At 40.1% G+C, this 18002-nt stretch overlaps 1 protein-coding gene across 2 annotated transcripts; it reads left to right on the forward strand.

Moving 5' to 3' along the window:
• The first annotated feature begins 310 nt into the window (after nt 1–310).
• ZMAT2 (zinc finger matrin-type 2) lies at nt 311–7255 on the forward strand. Of its 2 annotated transcripts, none has more exons than XM_025445085.3 (6): nt 311–440; nt 776–869; nt 1933–2056; nt 4860–4933; nt 5396–5541; nt 6238–7255. In XM_025445085.3, exons 1-6 carry the CDS (start codon nt 423–425, stop codon nt 6379–6381), a joined length of 600 nt encoding a protein of 199 aa, XP_025300870.1. In that variant the 5' UTR covers nt 311–422; the 3' UTR covers nt 6382–7255. The 2 variants fall into 2 exon arrangements, with proteins under 2 accessions (XP_025300870.1, XP_048957900.1); XM_049101943.1 differs by having other exon boundaries at nt 414–676.
• Nucleotides 7256–18002: the final 10747 nt, after the last annotated feature.

Consider the following 18002-nt stretch of genomic DNA (forward strand, 5'->3'; position numbering starts at 1 on the left):
TCGCGGGCCATATCTTTAGTGCATACAGGTAAATAGGGCAGCTAGAGGCTCCTAATAATTCCTTCAGCCTTAAAAATTAGAAACTTGGCAAACGGATGCACAGTTGCTTAAGACTAGATCAAAGGGCCCTGATCCAAATTGCTTCCTTGTTTATAAAATAGACCAGTTGAATTAAATCAGATGATTGTTTAGAAAACCAAGGCAAAAGACATTAGTACGCGCCCTTACTTCCGTATTGCTTCATGCTCTCCATGCGCATGCACCATTTCCGTGGGTCAGAGGAGGGGCCGACGACCCTGTTTTAGAAGTCCTTAGCTCGTTTAGAACGCGAAACTCTAAGCTTATTGGAGGGCAAGCTTGCTTTACGGCTCAGGGCCGCTTTTTACGTCATTTTCCGGCTTCCCATTCACTTCGCAGTGAAGATGGCGTCGGGCAGCGGGGTAGGTGTTGTGTGTGAGGAGGCTTTGGTCGGGGGGCAGAGGGTGCCTTCGTAGCGCGGAATATCCTGCACCCAACTGGCTTCTCGACACCTCCTTGCGGCCCAATGGTCCGAGTTCAAGAGCCTCCTCGTAGGGTCCTGGCACAGGGTCTGTGGAATCGCGGAGAACTCTTGGGTTGGGGTCCTGAGGCCACCTCAGCCTTCTGGTGCGGTGTGGAGAGTCTTCGCTCTCGACAGGTCCGGGGGGTCGCCTTGCCGGCGTGGACGCGGTTCCCTCCGTTTCTCTAGGGTTCCGATATGATTAGCGACGAATCTTGAGCGCTTTTTTCCCTACAGACAAAAAACTTGGACTTTCGCCGAAAGTGGGACAAAGATGAATATGAGAAGCTCGCCGAGAAGAGGCTCACGGAAGAGAGAGAAAAGAAGGATGGTGGGTGCCTACTCCCTAAAGGGCAGAGGTATCGTAGAGGTGAAGCCATAGCTGGAGAGCGGGTGGGGAGTTGAAATGCGATGTCCTGGTTGGTACCTTGTGTAACCTCTGGCTGAATGTTGCCTCCCTGGTTCTCCATTTCTTACTGTATAAAATGGGAGGAAAGAGATGGACTGAATATACTCAGAGGTATTTCCCAGCTCTGTTTCCTGTGCTTTCTTGCCTTCTTTTTGCTTAGCTCGTTTTGTACTTTCTTCAAGTGCAGAGAAGAGAGGAGAAGCCTTAGTAGTGACAGAGATGTGGAGTATTTTGCTGCTATGCACTACTCCTATTGAGGAAACTCTTTCCGTTGAAGTCACTTAAGGGGAAGAATATAACTGGTCCAATCAAGTCCTTCCCCTGTGGTCTGAGAAGAGTGAGGGTACTGGGAGGAATGTGTGATTGTTTCAGCTGGTGGTTAGTAGTACTGTTTCTCTGCTTTGTACAATGTTACGGAGTTGATTCTCCTCTCCTAGTTAGAGAATCCATTATACAAAAAGAATCCTTATTTTTTCTTATGCTTTCACTTTACTTTCACACCACCTTGCACAAACTGATCTTTTTAGTTTTGATCTAATTTGTACAGTAGCAAGTAACAGATATTGCCTGAATGTTGGTCCCATTTAGAAAATCTTCCCCAGCCTTCTAGAGATTCTTTTTTGTGTGTTACACTTGGGGTATCTGTCTGAAAGTATTACTGAGTGTCCTTGCTTTTCTTTTAAAAGTTTACTCTTTGTGAAAATTAATTCCTTTCTTCAATTCAGTTAACAATAAAAAACTTTGTTTTTAGACTTATTGGCTTTGAAGTGGAAAAAAGCTATGTAGAGTTTAGGGATTGCATATCATTTTTTCCTGTGTTGAGATTCTCCCTAGTTGCTGCTACAAGTGCTTTTTGTGCCCCCTGCTTCAGGCTTAAGAAAGAAATGAAGAGTAGACATCTGTGTATTGGGTTTCATGCATTTCTTTTCGTTTCTGCTTAAGGAACTCTAATAATAAAAGGACTTTCTTCTGTCTTATATTTTAGGAAAACCAGTACAGCCAGTCAAACGGGAGCTTCTCCGGCATAGGGACTATAAAGTGGACCTGGAATCCAAGCTTGGGAAGACAATTGTCATTACCAAGACCACGCCACAATCTGAGATGGGAGGGTGAGTGACTTTTCATCTTTTTCAGGAGCCAAGACTAGGTCTAATAAACTGTGTTGATTTTAGCAAGTGTCGAGGAGAGGTTCTCTGGCTCCAGGATAGCAATCATGTTACTTATAATTCTATCTTTATTTTTATTTATTTTTTTAATAGTCCTACCTTTAGATATTTCTTTGTGTCACTCCTGTTCCAGGCCTCAACTAAACATGGTAGTGTCTCTAGGAGGAGTTACTCTGTAGACCTCTTCATATTGGCACTGTAACTCTTTCTTAATATCTGAAGAGGAAGAAATGAAGGAAAGGACTCCTGAAAACATTTCTAGGGGAGAGATTTCTCGAGCTAGAATGGAGCCTAGAAGCTGTTGATGGTGAATAAAGGGAGTTGAGGTTCCAGACTGGCTGCAAAGGTTGTAGTTGTTACGGATTGCTTGGTTGTACACTTTCCTCCTAGACCAAGACTATGACCCATGAGAAGAGGTGTCCTGTAAGGACTTTTGTTTTTGCCCACCACTACTACAGTATTCATTTACGTTTTCTAGCAGGAGAGCAAAACAGATAGCAATGAGTGACATGTCTGAATTGCTTAGAAAACTTACATCAGGGATCCCTGGGTGGCTCAGTGGTTTGGCGCCTGCCTTTGGCCCAGGGCATGATCTTGGGGTCCTAGGATCAGGTCCCATGTCGGGTTCCCTGCATGGAGCCTCCTTCTCCCTCTGCCTGTGTCTGCCCCTCTCTCCCCCTCTCCCTGTTTCTCATAAATAAATAAATAAAATCTTAAAAAAAAAAAACACCTCACATCATTCTTTTCTGTATTAGTTACCTATTCCTGTGTAAATTAACTAACTCACCAAAATTTAGCAGCATAAAACAGATAGCTAACAATTTGGGTAAGTAATCTGGAAAGGCTTAGGGTTTCACAAAGCTGCAATGAAGGTGTCTGCTGGGTCTGCATTCATATGAGGCTTAAGTGGGGCTGAATGATTTGATTGAAAGCTCTTTCATGTAGTGCTTTGGAGGCCTCACTTCTTTGCCCCATGGGCCTCTAGTGCTGTTGACAATAAAGCAAGTGGCTTCCCAAGAGTAAGACATGGACAGGCTATTTATTTATTTATTTTAATTTTAATTTTTGTATTTTTTTTTAATTGGAGTTCGATTTGCCAACATATAGTATAACACCCAGTGCTCATCCCATCAAGTGTCCCCCATAATGCTCGTCACTCAGTCACACCAACTGCCCGCCCACCTCCCCTTCCACTACCCCTTGTTCATTTCTCAGAGTTAGGAGTCTCTCATGTTCTGTCACCCTCTCTGATTTTTCCCACTCTTTTTCTCTCCTTTCCCCTATAATCCTTTTCACTATTTTTTATATTCCCCGTATGAGTGAAACCATATACTGTTTGTCCTCCTCCCATTAACTTATTTCACCCCGCATAATACCCTTTAGTTAGACATGGACAGACTAACACTGCAGCCTTTTTTAAAAAAAAATTTCTTTTTTTCTTTTTTTCTTTTTTTATTTTTTATTTATTTATGATAGTCACAGAGAGAGAGAGAGAGGCAGAGACACAGGCAGGGACAGAAGCAGGCTCCATGTGCCGGGAGCCCGACATGGGATTCGATCCCAGGTCTCCAGGATCGCGCCCTGGGCCAAAGGCAGGCGCTAAACCGCTGCGCCACCCAGGGATCCCCCAATTTTTTTTTTTTTTTAAAGATTTTTTATTTATTTATTAGGCAGAGAGACAGAGGGAAAAGCAGGCTCCATGCAGGGAGCCTGATGTGGGACTCGATCCCAGGTCTCCAGGATCACAGCCCGGGCTAAAGACAGCACTAAACCACTAAGCCACCGGGGCTGCCCCTTTTTAAAAATTTTTAATAAAGATTTTACTTATTTATTTATTCATAAGAGACAGAGAGAGGTAGAGACATAGGCAGAGACAGAAGCAGGCTCCTCTCAGGGAACCCAATGCAAGACTTAATTCCTGCACCCAGGATCACGCCCTGAGCCGAAGGCAGATGCTCAACCGCTGAGCCACCCAGGCGTCCCAGAAGCCTTTTTTTTTTTTTTTTTTTTTATATAGCCTATTCTTGGAAGTGACACAGCGTAATTTTTGAAATATTTTTTTTTTTAAGATTTTATTTGAGAGAGACTAAACAAGAGAGACAGCATGAGCAGCGGGAGGGCCAGAGGGAGAAGCAGAAATCCCCAGTGAGCAGGGAGCCAGATGTCAGGCTCAGTCCCAGGACCCTGAAATCATGATCTGAACCAAAGGCAGACACTTAATTGAGCCACCTAGGTGCTCTGAAATATTCTTTTGGTCACAGGACAATTCTAGTACAAATTGGTAGGGAACTGCACAAGGTACGCATACCATGAATTTGAGAATCATTGTGGGGCTATCTTGGAGTTTGGCTACCATACTCTTCCACGAGGTAAGGCTTTATAAAAATGAGAAGTGCTGCCTTCTTGTAAACAGAAAATTTGCCTGAAAATATGAGGTTTTTAACATTTATTTATATATTTATTTATTTATTTTATTTATTTATTCATTCATTCCTTCATTCATTCATTCATGAGAGACACAGAGAGAGAGAGGCAAAGACATAAGCAGAGGGAGAAGCAGGCTCCATGCTTGCAGGAAGCCCCGATGTGGGACTCGATCCCGGGACTCTGGGATTGTGTCCTGAGCCAAAGGCAGATGCTCAGCTGCTGAGCCACCCAGGCATCCCCAAAAATGAGTTTCTTAGTTGAAAACATTAAGATCCTTAAGCTAGATTTGACCACAAGTGCTGTTTCTTCTGTTCGCTAGGTATTACTGCAATGTCTGTGATTGTGTGGTGAAGGACTCCATCAACTTCCTGGATCACATTAATGGAAAGAAACGTAAGGCTTGGAGGTAGTTTGTGACTAGGACTGGGATTGGGTTTTGGAGACGGGGTAGGGGAAGGAGTGGTTTCAGTTGAATCTTTTTTTAATGCCTGAGAATTTCTCCGGTTGCTTCATCCTTTACTTCATAATCTAATGTTTCTGGAGGCACTGAGATGAGACACTGTTTTAGGCTCTCAACAAGCTCAGACCACAGTCTTCTCCAAGGCCTCGCTGTCCCCACTGGTATGCATTTGCTCACTAGGGGCAGTTGAAAGCCACTTGCATCTTGCTATTTGTAGCTGCTGCTTCTGGGAACAAGTAAAGCCAAGGGTTGTTTATTGTTGTTGTTTTCCAGCTATAATTATTTTTGCTGTGTATTATTTTATGAAAAAATTTTTTCTTTTTAATGTCAAAGACTTTTTGATGGCCTGAAGATATTGTAATGTCATTACCTTTTTCGCTATTGATCCCACCCAGATCAGCGAAATCTGGGCATGTCTATGCGTGTGGAACGTTCCACCTTGGATCAGGTGAAGAAACGTTTTGAAGTCAACAAGAAGAAGATGGAAGAGAAACAGAAGGATTATGATTTTGAGGAAAGGATGAAAGAGCTCAGAGAAGAGGTAAGGCTTTTTTCCATCCTTTGTCCTCCAGCTTTGAATTTTATGTTACTAATCATGAGGAGGCTGTCTTCCTCATCCACTCCTCCTCTCAGGGGATAGTTGTATCCTGAATCTCTTTGTATTGGGGGAAATAATAAATATTTCCTTAGAGACTCTCAAGATCTGAAGGATATGGTTATAAACCTATCCTTTTTTCCTAGACTCTGGGCCTACTTTTTTTTCTTTAAACTATAGGAGGGATTAAATTCACCTAGTCCCCAAGAGGCACATAGAACTTGGCTGACTGGGTCAGAATTCTCTTTCCTTCACTTACTAGCTATGACTTTTGGGCAAGTTATATAACTTCTCCATGTCTCAGTTTTCTCATATTAAGAGATCTTAGATTATAATCTACATAAGTGTTTAGATCAATTACTGGCATATACTCTATGCACCAGGGTGATAGTTGCTATTATATGGTTCTGTTTTCATAACCTTTTTAAGAACTAGAGATGTAGGACTGAGAAATACTCTTCACAGGCTAAAACTTCTTTTTGTTGTTTCTTAAAATCTTTACTGTGGCTTTTCCTCTGCTCTTGAAATTTTACTTGCCTTTACTATTTTCTCCTAAAGATAGAAAGGAATCTTGACACTCACTTGTATCTTTCAACATTTGGCTTAGGAGTCTGAACTGATTCTGAGTGATTTCCCCCCTAGGAGGAAAAGGCCAAAGCCTACAAGAAAGAGAAACAGAAGGAGAAGAAAAGGAGGGCTGAGGAGGACTTGACATTTGAGGAGGATGATGAGATGGCAGCTGTGATGGGCTTCTCTGGCTTTGGTTCCACCAAGAAGAGTTACTGAGGCTTTCTATGCTTGGCCTTTTGTTAACTGTGTGTGTGTGGGGGTCATTTTGGGGGGGGGGCGGGACTTGGGAAAGTCCTTAAGAGCTGCAATGGGGGTGGACTAGAGGGTGGGTGTTGGTGGTTTCCCTCTACTTTGGGAGAGAACACAGGATGCAGAGGTAATGCTGTGGCATATTCCTTCAGCCTCAGCATATCACTGGAGTCACAGGGCCTCTGCCTGAGTTCCCAATAAAGAAAAACCTCTTCTGAGGCTGCTTTCCCAAACCTCCCCCTGCATCTTTCCCTCTTCATCTGTCCAATCTCTTTGAGCAGCTGACATTTATCCTGTGTTTTCCATTTGTTTTAATTTTGACTCTTGCTTAGCCTGCAGCAGAAGGGTTCTCTGGGTCCCCAGTGTCCAGTTGATAGCACATTTTTGACCAGCCCTCTTTCCCCCAAACCTCCTGTGGTTCTCTACTGCCTGTGCATGCATGTGTATTTCTGCCTGGGTCAGTGATATGTGCGGGCGTGTGTGCATGAATTTGTCACATAGAGGGAGCCTGAGCTAGATCCTCAGAGCATTGTTGCCTTGGGGCCTGATGTTCTTGGCTCCCTCAGTGCATGTAACAGGAAATTAAATGGGATGAGTGTTTGGTGTGGTTTTTGTCTGGTGAGTTTTTTAACCTTTGTTTTTCATACGTAGACTGTTCAGCCTTTCCTGTTTGTTTCATTTTATTGAGGATTACTCTTTTTTTCTTCCTTGTGAGCAGGCTCTTGGAAGAACCTATTTGATGCAAAAAAAGAAAAAGAAAAAAAAACTTTATATGGGAGCCCTTGGGTCTCAGAGACTGTTCAACATGTATAATAAATGGCATTGACTGGGCCTATTCACATTTGGTGGGAACATTCCATATTCTTCCCAGTGTATTGTTTTTTTTTTTTTTTTTTTCCTACACTGAATATTTACATATAGAGCTGCTGCTTTTTTCTCCCTTCATTTGAGCCCTGTCACTTTTTTTTTCTAGGTTCCTTCAGCACGAGTTGTATTTTCCTCTGATGGGATGTGTGTCCAGATGAATCTAAACACAACTTTTCCTATAATTTTAGCCTCCTTTGGTCTGTTTTTGGAACAGCAGAATTTAGGGTGGAACTTGGTGTTTTCCTTGCTATCTGCAGTTAGGCTAAGCACAGGGTTATTCAGTTTTAGCACTGTTGACCTTTTGGGCTGGTTAATTCTTTGTTGTGGAGGCTCTCTTACGCATTTCAGGATGTTTAGCAGTGTCCCTAGCCTCTACTCACTAGATGCTGGTAGCACCTCCTGCCCGAGTTTGACAAATAAGGATGTGTCCCCAGGAGTTGGGGGTGAAATCCCTCCTGCCAGTCCCATTGAGAAGCATTGACAAGCTGTCTCCCTACTTTGGTCTGACTTGAGAATTAGAAGGCACAGACTGCTTAACTAAAGAAAAAGGTTTGATATTCCCTGAATTGGGTACTGTGCCAGATCCTAGGGATATAGGGGGAAAATCAGTCTTTTAAACCAACAATAGTTACACAAACTTCAAGCAGATGAATTCTGTAATTTTAACTGGTTCTATATCCTGAAAAGTGGGTTCTGTGTGTGTGAAGAAGGCTGCCATCAGCAGCCTTGGTGTAAATAAGCACAAGGTTTATTTACATTCTCTGTCGCATCTGGCCCCTAGAAGCATCTGAACTACCTTTGGGTCCCTTAAAGTACTATGCTCTTCCCTTTGGACTTTTGTACATAACTCCCTTTTTACCAGGCATAACTTTTGCCTATTTTATTTCTGATGCTCAGTCTTGCCATTGGGATCACTGTGAATGTGTGTCTACTGGCTCAAAGTTTCATGTATGGTACTTGTTGGCCAATTGCAGGCAGATTAGTGGATTCTTTCCTTGATAGGATTATGTGCTCTACAGGTCATTCAAGTAACAGCTCTACTCTAGTAGGCTGGGCCCTTTTGCTCTCCATTTCAAGGCAGGCTGGAGAAAGCGTCAGCTGAGTTCCTTGCATTTTTCATTACTCTTCAGGAAACCGTCTAATTCAGATTGTCTTCAAGTGATTTCTCTCTCTTTGGTACAGTGAAATCTTAACTATGGTCACCTGTACTAAAAAGTGATTTTGAACAACAGGTTCTCTCAATTCTCTTGGGACTGGCAAGTGGGTTTGAGTCTAAGGGGGTGTGTCTAGGTCATGGATATGTGAAGAGACTCAAGATGGTGACTTGGGAGGGGGGAAGAAGGAGATGGAATGGAAATTTAGGAGCCCAGAGCAATCCCAGATAACTCAGGAATCTCCGGAAGAGAAACTTCTTTGGTGTTTGTGGTCTTTCTAAAATCTATGAAAATTTTGCATTCTGATTGAGGAATGTGCCTGTTACTCTCCTACATGTGTTCATTTATTCAGTGGTTGCTAAGATACTGAACAAGTTGTAGGACCTGGTAGTCTTTGCTAGGGTAAGGCATCAGGGTTCCAACTGTCATGGAATTTACATTCTGGTGGAATTGCCTTTTACAGTACCTAGGAACAAAAGTTTGGATGATTTCAGGCACCCCCAGGGACTCTTGCTGCATTGCTCTGATAACCCCCTCCAAAAATTTAAATGTGAAGATTCTTTAATCAGCAATTCTACTCTGAAGTGTCTATCCTAAAAACATACCTGTGTTTGTGTACATATACTTGAAAGTTTACTGCAGCTTTGTTTATATAACAGTGAAACATTTAAAATAAAACTGGTACATTTATTCTTGAACATAATGCAACCATTACTATATATATGAATCAGATTTGTGTATTAACAAGAAAGATCACCAAGACATACTATCAAGTAAAAAAGCACAAAAACAATACCAGACAAATTGATGTTCATAACCCCCCCAACCTCCTTCATAAAACTATATTATATGTACAGTTAAATAAAGAGATTGAGAAAAAGGACTGGAAGGGCATACACTGAAATGCTAACTGGTTAACTGGAAGAAATTATGGGAAGAGAAAGGTTAGCTGTTTAACAACGTACATAAAAGGAATAGAGTATTCATGTGGGGTTATTTATTCTTTGGTCCCAAAACCCAGGAATAAATATATGTGGAGGTTAAAATGTTTAAAATGCTAACAAATAATACCGTGAAACACCTATTATGGCACCTGAGAGGGGCTGTTAGGTATATCTTGTTTAGTTTCAGAGTTCCAAGGTAAGGCCTTGAATACACCTTGCACCTTTAAACATTCCACTCTTGACTCGGGCACTGTGAAATTGATTTGGTCAAAGAGTGACTCCCTGTGGTTGTTCAGCCAGCATAGAGGCTGAAGGGGATGTCCAGAGACCTGTGGACCAGGTGACCGCTGCAAGACAATAAACTTGGAAGGCACCTGATTGGTAGAGCTCGCTAGGCTGTTAAACGGAGGAGTTCTTATAGCAGTGTGTCCTCAGCAGATGAGCACTCCCGAGTGTCTGGGTAGGGCAGTTGTTTGGATGCTAGAATGTACTGGATCACTCCTGTTACGATTTAATTTATTTTATCACATGTTTTTCTTGCCAGTCAAGATAATATCTAGAGGATGTGGCCAGCTTGTCCCTAGCTGAGCAGTTCCTTCAAGTAAAGCATCTTCTCACCACTCAAGTGATTCAGAACCTTCCAGACCTTTTGCCACTGTGCTGGTTCTCTTCATTCCCCCACTAATAAGCCTTGGAGAGAGTGTTTTAGAACTCCTCTCCTGTCCAGAGCAGCAGAGTGACTAGGTATCCAGTGGATGTTAAGCATCCTTTACACCAGGAACCAGGCTCCTTGGAGATATGGTTGATGCTAGGACTGGGGAAATAAGGAGATGAACCTGGAGTGTCTTAGTGCCAGAAAGTGGGTAAATGCTAACAAAAAAACAACCCTAAACAAATAAATGAAAAACTCACTTAAACTTACTTTTGGTGTTTAGTAATGTTTGTGCGTTTGTTCTAGAGGTTAGTAACGCTTGTATCTTCTCAGGTCCTCAAATTTATTTTCCTCATTTAGAATCTATTTTCATTTGTCAGCTATATCTTGACTCCCTCCTACTATGTAACCACAATTATTTTGTTCTGTTTTCTTTTACTCCCATTTTTTTAAGTAATGTTTTTAGGGAAAAAAAGCTTGCATACTATTTTTCCACTCCTAATCACCTTTATTTTAGAGATCTACAATGTGATTTATTTAATGCTTGCCATCATAAGATTTTTTGAATTTCCTCCCAGTCTTTACTTGGATAAAACTCATTCTCTTATAAATTCCTCAAGAGAGTTTCCTGAATATTGTATTCTTGAGTTCTTGCATTTTTAAAACTGATTTTTATGGCTTTGGTATTTGAAGGACAGGTGGATATAAGATCTTGGTTCACATTTCTTTTCCTTGAGTTTTTAAAAACTGATTTGCTGCGTTTCTTTGTATGTTGTAGTGAAAATACCAACCTGATTCTTCCCTTCCTAAATGATTTTGTCTTTTTGTATGAGGCCTGGATTTTTTTTTTTTTTTCCCTTCAATTCTAATTGATTTTCTAAGGTATATCTCAGAATTGACCATTCCATATCAATTTTCCTAGGTTCATGGAGGACCCTTTGGATTTGTAGATTCATGTTTTATTTCCAGAAAGTTTTCTTGTATTATAATTTTGAATATTGTATCCATTCCATTATTTTGCTTTTTTTGTTTATATATATTGGATTTTTTTTGCCTTGGTATTTAGCACTTTCTCTTTGATCCTTCTTAATTGCTTTCTTGATTTTTATTTTCATTTCTTGACTGTTTTTATTTCTTTCCTTAATATCACGATATTTTAAGTAAAATATATTTCCCTTGGACATCGTATAAATTAGTCTCTTTTTTCCCTGAGATGATTTGTTTTTTTCTTCAGTTTTTCCTTTTTTTAAAAAAATTTTTTTACTTCGTTTTTTTTAAAGATTTTATTTATTTATTCATGAGAGACACGGAGAGAAAGAGAGAGGCAAAGACACAGGCAGAGAAGCAGGCTCCATGTAGGGAGCCCAATGAGGGACTCGATCCTCAAACTCTAGGATCATGCCCTGGGCTGAAGGCAGGTGCTCAATCACTGAGCCACCCAGGCGTCCCTCTTCAGTTTTTCCTGATTTTGACTAACTCTTGTCTTATATTTTTCTTTTTGGTCCACTTTTGTTCTGACTTATTTTTTATTTGTAATATTTTCTCATAACCCCAAATGACTGTTTAAGGTTATTTAATTTCGGTTGGAGTGTCATCTTTGTTTTCCCATTTCATAGTTAGATTTTTTTTAAAAAGATTTTATTTATCCATTCATGAGAGAGAGAGAGAGAGAGAGGCAGAGACACAGGCAGAGGGAGAAGCAGGCTCCATGCAGGGAGCCTGACGTGGGACTCAATCCCAGGTCTCCAGGATCAGGCCCTGGGCTGAAGGCGACGCTAAACCGCTGAGCCATCTGGGCTGCCCTCATAGTTAGATTCTTAAATATATATATTTATTCTCATTTTTTGTTGACTTATTATAATGCCTGCCATTTTCTGTTCATTTTGAAATGTCTTTATTTCCAGGTTCAGCAATTGCAAATTAGGCAGGCAGTGTTTCTTCGAGTGTGCTCTTCTGTTGGAAGTTTGAAGTGAAATAGAATGTGCTTTTTTTGGAGGTAGAGCCCAACCTGGCATTATTCTGTGGAAAACTGAATGCCACCTCATTTTTTTTGCTTAAAAGAATTTTAATTGTGGTGAAATACACAGATCATAAAATTTACCATTTCAGCGATTTTTGAGTACAGTCAGTAGTATTTACATTCACGTTGTTATGCAACCATCACAGCCACCCATCTCCAGAACTTCTTTCACCTTGTAAAACTGAAACTCTGTATCCATTAAACACTCCAGTGCCCACCCTCAGCCTCTGACAACCACTATTCTTTCTCTCAATGAATTTGACTACTCTACGTACCTTATATAAGTAGAATCATACAGTATTTGTCTTTTTGTGACTGGCTTTCTTTTGTATGTGTGACTAGCTTATTTTACTTTGCATAATGTGCTCAAGGTTCATGTATACTGTAGTATGTGGCAGGATTTCCTTTTTAAGACTGAATAATATTCTACTGTATATTTATATGCCACATTTTGTTTATCCATTTATTCACTGATGGACACTTGAATGGGTTGCTTCCACCTCTTGGCTGTGGTGAATTAGTGCTGTTATGAAGGTGGCTGCACAAGTATCAAGATCTTACTTTAAGCCCACTTGCCCTTTAGTGTAGAGTTTAAGGGTCTGGGCTCTGGAAACAGAGTACAGGGTTCAAACCATGGATCTAGAACATCCACACTCTGTAATCTTAGCCAAATAACCGCACCTGTCACACTGCTTTCTGATCTCAAGACATTAACATTCAAAGCACCTAATTTGTATAGTTCTTGTGAAAACTCATTGGATTGTGGTGCCTGGCTGGCTCAGTTGTTAGAGCATATGACTCTTGATCTTGGGGTTGTGAGTTTGAGCCCCATGTTGGGGGTAGAATTTACTTTAAAGAAAATGAGGGGTGCCTGGACGGCTCAGTAGGTTGGGCATCTGTCTTCACCTCAGGTCATGATCCCAGGGTCCTGGGATCAAGCCCAGTGTCAGCAGCGTTCCCTTGCTCAGTGAGGAGTCTGCTTCTCTTTCTGCCCCTTCCCCGCTCCTTCACTCTCTCTCTCTTTCTCTCTTTCTTTCTCTCAAATAAATATTTAAAAAAATGAAATGGAGGGGCACCTGGCTGGCTCAGTCAATGGAGCGTGCAAACTCTTGATCTCAGGGTTGTGAGTTTGAGCCCCACGTTGGGTATATAGATTCATTAAAATCTTTTTTAATTCCACAATTAATAAAAATAATATGCTTGGAACAGTAACTGACTCATAATTAGTGAATTGTTATTACTGGTACATCAAATAACTTAAGAGGATCAATTTACTGTCAACACATCACAAGCCACTAAAAGTTTCTGACATCAAGTACAACTACTAGATAGTAAAGAGGGCAAGATTCTGCTTTCAGTTCTTTTGGATATATACTCAGAAGTGGGATTGCTGGGTTACATAGTAATTACTTTTTTTTAGTTTTTTGAGGGACCTTCATGCTGTTTTCTATAGCAGCAACAGTATTTTACATTCCTAAAAACAGCGAAGAATTCCAATTTCTCCATATCCTTACCAACACTTGTTATTTTGTTTCTGTTTTTTTTAAATATTATAGTAGTCGTTTTAATGGGAACGACGCGAATCCTCTATATTCTTGCATGTTGATTTTTCTGTTATTATTGTCTACATCCATAAAATGTTGGTATTGGATTGGGATCATATTATCTATTAATTTGGAGACAACTTATATCTTTATGATAAAAGTCAAAGGGTCTTACTTTAAGAACAAGGAATGTTTTCCACTTGCTTAAGTCCACATTTGTGCTTCTTAGGACATTAAATTTTTCCACGTGTGAGATTTTGTACATTTCTTAACAGATTTACTTTTAAGAATTTATCTTGTTTTGTTTATAAGTAGGATCTTCTATTCCTTAACACTTTCTAACTTGTTATTCATATATATGTGAAGATTGCTGATTTTAGTGTGTAAATTTTATGTCCTGACACTTTACTAAATTGTTTTATACTTCTTTTCCAATTAATATACTTGTTTGTTTTCCTTTCTGTGTCTACATTTGATAATTACTCCAATGTAATGTTAAAAAGTAGTAAAAATAGAAAGCATCATTGCCTTGTTCCTGACCTTTATTAGAATTCTTCCACTGTTTCCTCATTAAGTAAGATGTGTCCCTAACATGCTTATATATGCGTGTATATATAATAATATGTGTATAATATGGTAAAATATAATTTTAAAAAAGATTTTATTTATTCATGGGAGACAGAGAGAGAGAGAGAGAGAGGCACAGACACAGGCAGAGGGAGAAGCAGGCTCTATTCCATGCAGGGAGCATGACGTGGGACTTGATCCCAGGTCTCCAGGACCACACCCTGGGCTGAAGGCGGCCCTAAACTGCTGAGCCACCCGGGCTGCCCAAAATAAAATTTAATGCACACACATGGTGACCTTAGACATACAGGCAATTCCCATTTTAATTATTTTTACAAATCTGAAAAGTGTGTTGAATGTTATAGAAGGGTCTTTTAGCACATAGGGAACGAATTGTTACTTTTCTTCTTAGATCTACTGATTTGGATAAATGATACTATTGTAATTCGTAATGTTTCATTTTTGCAAATATGATAAATTCCACTTGGTCGTGATGTGTTATTTATATAATGTGTTGCTGGATTTTGTTTGCTATTTATTTATTCTGCCTCAATAACTGAGTCTGATCTGAAGTTGTATTTTTATTTTTATTTTTTTTTTTAATTTTTATTTATTTATGATAGTCACACAGAGAGAGAGAGAGAGAGAGAGGCAGAGACACAGGCAGAGGGAGAAGCAGGCTCCATGCACCGGGAGCCCGATGTGGGATTCGATCCTGGGTCTCCAGGATCGCGCCCTGGGCCAAAGGCAGGCGCCAAACCGCTGCGCCACCCAGGGATCCCTGAAGTTGTATTTTTATTTTATTTTTAAAACAGTCGTAGGTTTAGAGAAAAATTTCGTAGGAAATACAGAGAGGACCTCTGTGCCCTCTCTTCCGTTCCAGCTTTCTGTTATTAACATCTTGCATTAGTGTGATACATTTGTTAAAATTTATGAACTAATATTAATATATTAACATTAAAGTCCATAGTTTTATTGTTTATTCTCTTTGTTTTATAGTTTTGTGGGTTTTGATAAATGCATAATGTCATATTTTCACCGTTAGAGTGTATTATAGAATAGTTTCACTGCCCTAAAAAATGCCCTGCACTCCACCTTTTAATCCTACCTCCCTCAAATCAAACTTCTGGTAACCACTGATCTTTTCACTCTCTCCATAGTTTTGCCTTTTCCAGAGTAATATATAATTGGAGTCTTAAGAGTATGCAGCCTTTTCTTTTCTTTTCTTTTCTTTTTTTTTTTTTTTTTTTGAGTATGTAGCCTTTTCAACTGGCTTATTTAACTTAGCAATATGCATTTAAGATTCCTCCATACTTTTTCATGGCTTGATAGCTCTTTTTTTTTTTTTTAAGTCACTCAGTAATACAGGCATACTTTGGTTATTATTCTTTACTGTGCTTCACAGGTAATGTTTTTTCCCTCTTTTTTTTTAAACAAATAGAAGGATTGTGGCAATCTTGTGTTAAACAGGTCTACTGGTACCATTTACCCAGCAGCATTTGCTCACTTTGTTTTTGTGTCACATTTTGGCAATTTTTGCTATATTTCAACTTTTCATTATTAATCATATTCGTTATGGTGATCTGTGATAAGTGATCTTTGATGTTATTATTGTAATTATTTTGAGGCACCATGAATTGTGCCAGTATAAGACAGTAAACCAGGAGAGCCTAAGTGGCTTAGACCATTAAGCATCCAACTCTTGATCTCAGCTCAGGTCTTGATCTCAGGATCATGAGTTCAAACCCCACATTGGGCTCCATGCTGGGCATGGGACTACTTAAAGACAAAATATATAACAGTGAACTTGATCAGTAAATGTTGTGTGTATTCTTGACTACTCCACTGACTGGCTGTTCCCCCATCTTGTTCCCTCTCGTTGGGGCTCCCTATTACCTAAGACAACAATGTTGAAATTAGTAATTAATAACCCTACAATGCCCTCTAGTGTTCAAGTTAAAAAAAAAGTAAAGCTAGAAATGATTAAGCTTAGGTAGCAAGGCATGTTGATTAGACAAGTTGAACATTGGGCCTCTTGAACCAGTTAGCCAAGTCGTGAGTGCAAAGGCAGTGTTCTTGGAAGAAACTGAGAGTTCTATTCCAGTGAACACATGAATGATAAGGTGAAACTGCCTTATGGTTGATATGGAGAAAGTTTTAGTAGATAGAAGATCAACCAGCTACAACATTCCCTTAAGCCAAAACCTAACCCAGAGCAAGGCCCTAACTTTCTTCAATTCTGTGAAGCCTGAGAGGTGAGGAAGCTGCAGAAGAAAACTTTGAACCCAGCAAAGGTTGGTTTATGAGGTTTAAGGAAGGAAGGTATCTCCATGACAAGTAGACATGAATAGACATTTTTCTAAAAAAGACATAGAGATAGCCAACAGACACATGAAATGATGCTCAACATCACTAATCAGGGAAATACAAATCAAAAGTACAATAAGATGCCACCTCACACCTGTCAGAATGGCTAAAATAACACAAGAAACAGCAGGTATTGGTGAGGATGTAGAGAATGGGGAACCCTCTTGCACTGTTGGTGGAAATGCAAACTGGTGCAGCCACACTGAAAAACAGTATAAAAGTTCCTCAAAAAGTTAAAAAAATAGAACTACCTGAGGTGCTTGGGTGGCTCAGTCAAGTCTATGACTTTTGATTTCAGCTTAGGTCATGATCTCAAGGTTTTGATTGAACCACATGTCAGGCTCCACACCTAATGCTTAGGATTTTCTCTCTGCCTCTCCCTCTGCCCCTCCCTCACCTCTCTCTCTCTCAAAAAAGAAAAGAAAAAATATATATGGGGTGCCTGGGTGGTTCAGTCAGTAAAAACCTGAGTCTTGGTTTCACCTCAGTTCATGATCTTAGAGTCATGAGATTGAGCCCTGTGTTGGGCTCCACACTCAGCAGAGAGTCTGCTTCTCTCTCTCTCACTCTGCCATTCCCCCTGCTCATGTGATCTCTCTCTCTATCTCTCTTTTAAGATTTTATCTATCCATTTGACAGAGAGATAGAGCCAGAGAGCATAAGTGGTGGGAATGGTGGAGAGGGAGAAACAGGCTTTCTGCCGAGCAGGGAGGGCTTGATCCCAAAACACGGGGATCATGGCAGATGCTCAACAGACTGAGCTACCCAGAAACCCCTCAAGTAAATCTTAAAAAAAGAACTACCCTATGATCCAGGACTTGGATTTAGGTATTTAGCCAGAGAATACAAAAATGTGAATTCAAATTGATAATGCATCCCAATGTTTATAGCAGCAGCATCTGTAATAGTCAAACTGTGGAAACAGCCCAAGTGTCCATCAACTGATGAATGGATAAAGAAGATGTGGTATATATACACAATGGAATATTACTCAGCCATATAAAAGAATGAAATCTTGCCATTTGCAATGACATGGATGGAGCTAGTGAATATTATGGTAAGCTAAATAAGTCAGAGAAAGACAAAAATGCCTTATGATTTCACTTATATGTGGAGTCTAAAACAAAGGCAAAAAAAAAAAAGACAAATCAAGAAACAGACTCTTAACTGTAGAGGACAGACTGATGGTTACCAGAGGGAAGGTGGATGGGGAGATGGGCTAAATGAGTGATGAGGATTAAGGAGTGCACTTGTGATGAGCATTGGGTATTGTAAGGAAATGTTGACTCACTGTATTGTACACCTTAAACTTACTGTGTAGGTTAGCCAACTGGAATTTAAATAAAAACTTTCAAAAAGTGCAAGTTGAAGCAGTAAGTTATCCAGAAGATCTTGCTAAGATAATTCATGAAAGTGGTACACAAAAGAACAAATTTTCAATGTAGACAAAATAGCTTTCTGTTGGAAAAAGAT

Source organism: Canis lupus, chromosome 2 (assembly GCF_003254725.2).
Source record: "Canis lupus dingo isolate Sandy chromosome 2, ASM325472v2, whole genome shotgun sequence".
In the NCBI taxonomy this organism is placed as follows: domain Eukaryota; kingdom Metazoa; phylum Chordata; class Mammalia; order Carnivora; family Canidae; genus Canis; species Canis lupus.

Coding starts and splice junctions, on each gene's coding strand:
- ZMAT2 (XM_049101943.1), top strand. CDS start 545: ATGGTCCGAGTTCAAGAGCCTCCTCGTAGGGTCCTGGCACAGGGTCTG. Junction 4,934..5,395: donor TCACATTAATGGAAAGAAAC/GTAAGGCTTGGA, acceptor GATCCCACCCAG/ATCAGCGAAATCTGGGCATG. Junction 5,542..6,237: donor TGAAAGAGCTCAGAGAAGAG/GTAAGGCTTTTT, acceptor TTTCCCCCCTAG/GAGGAAAAGGCCAAAGCCTA.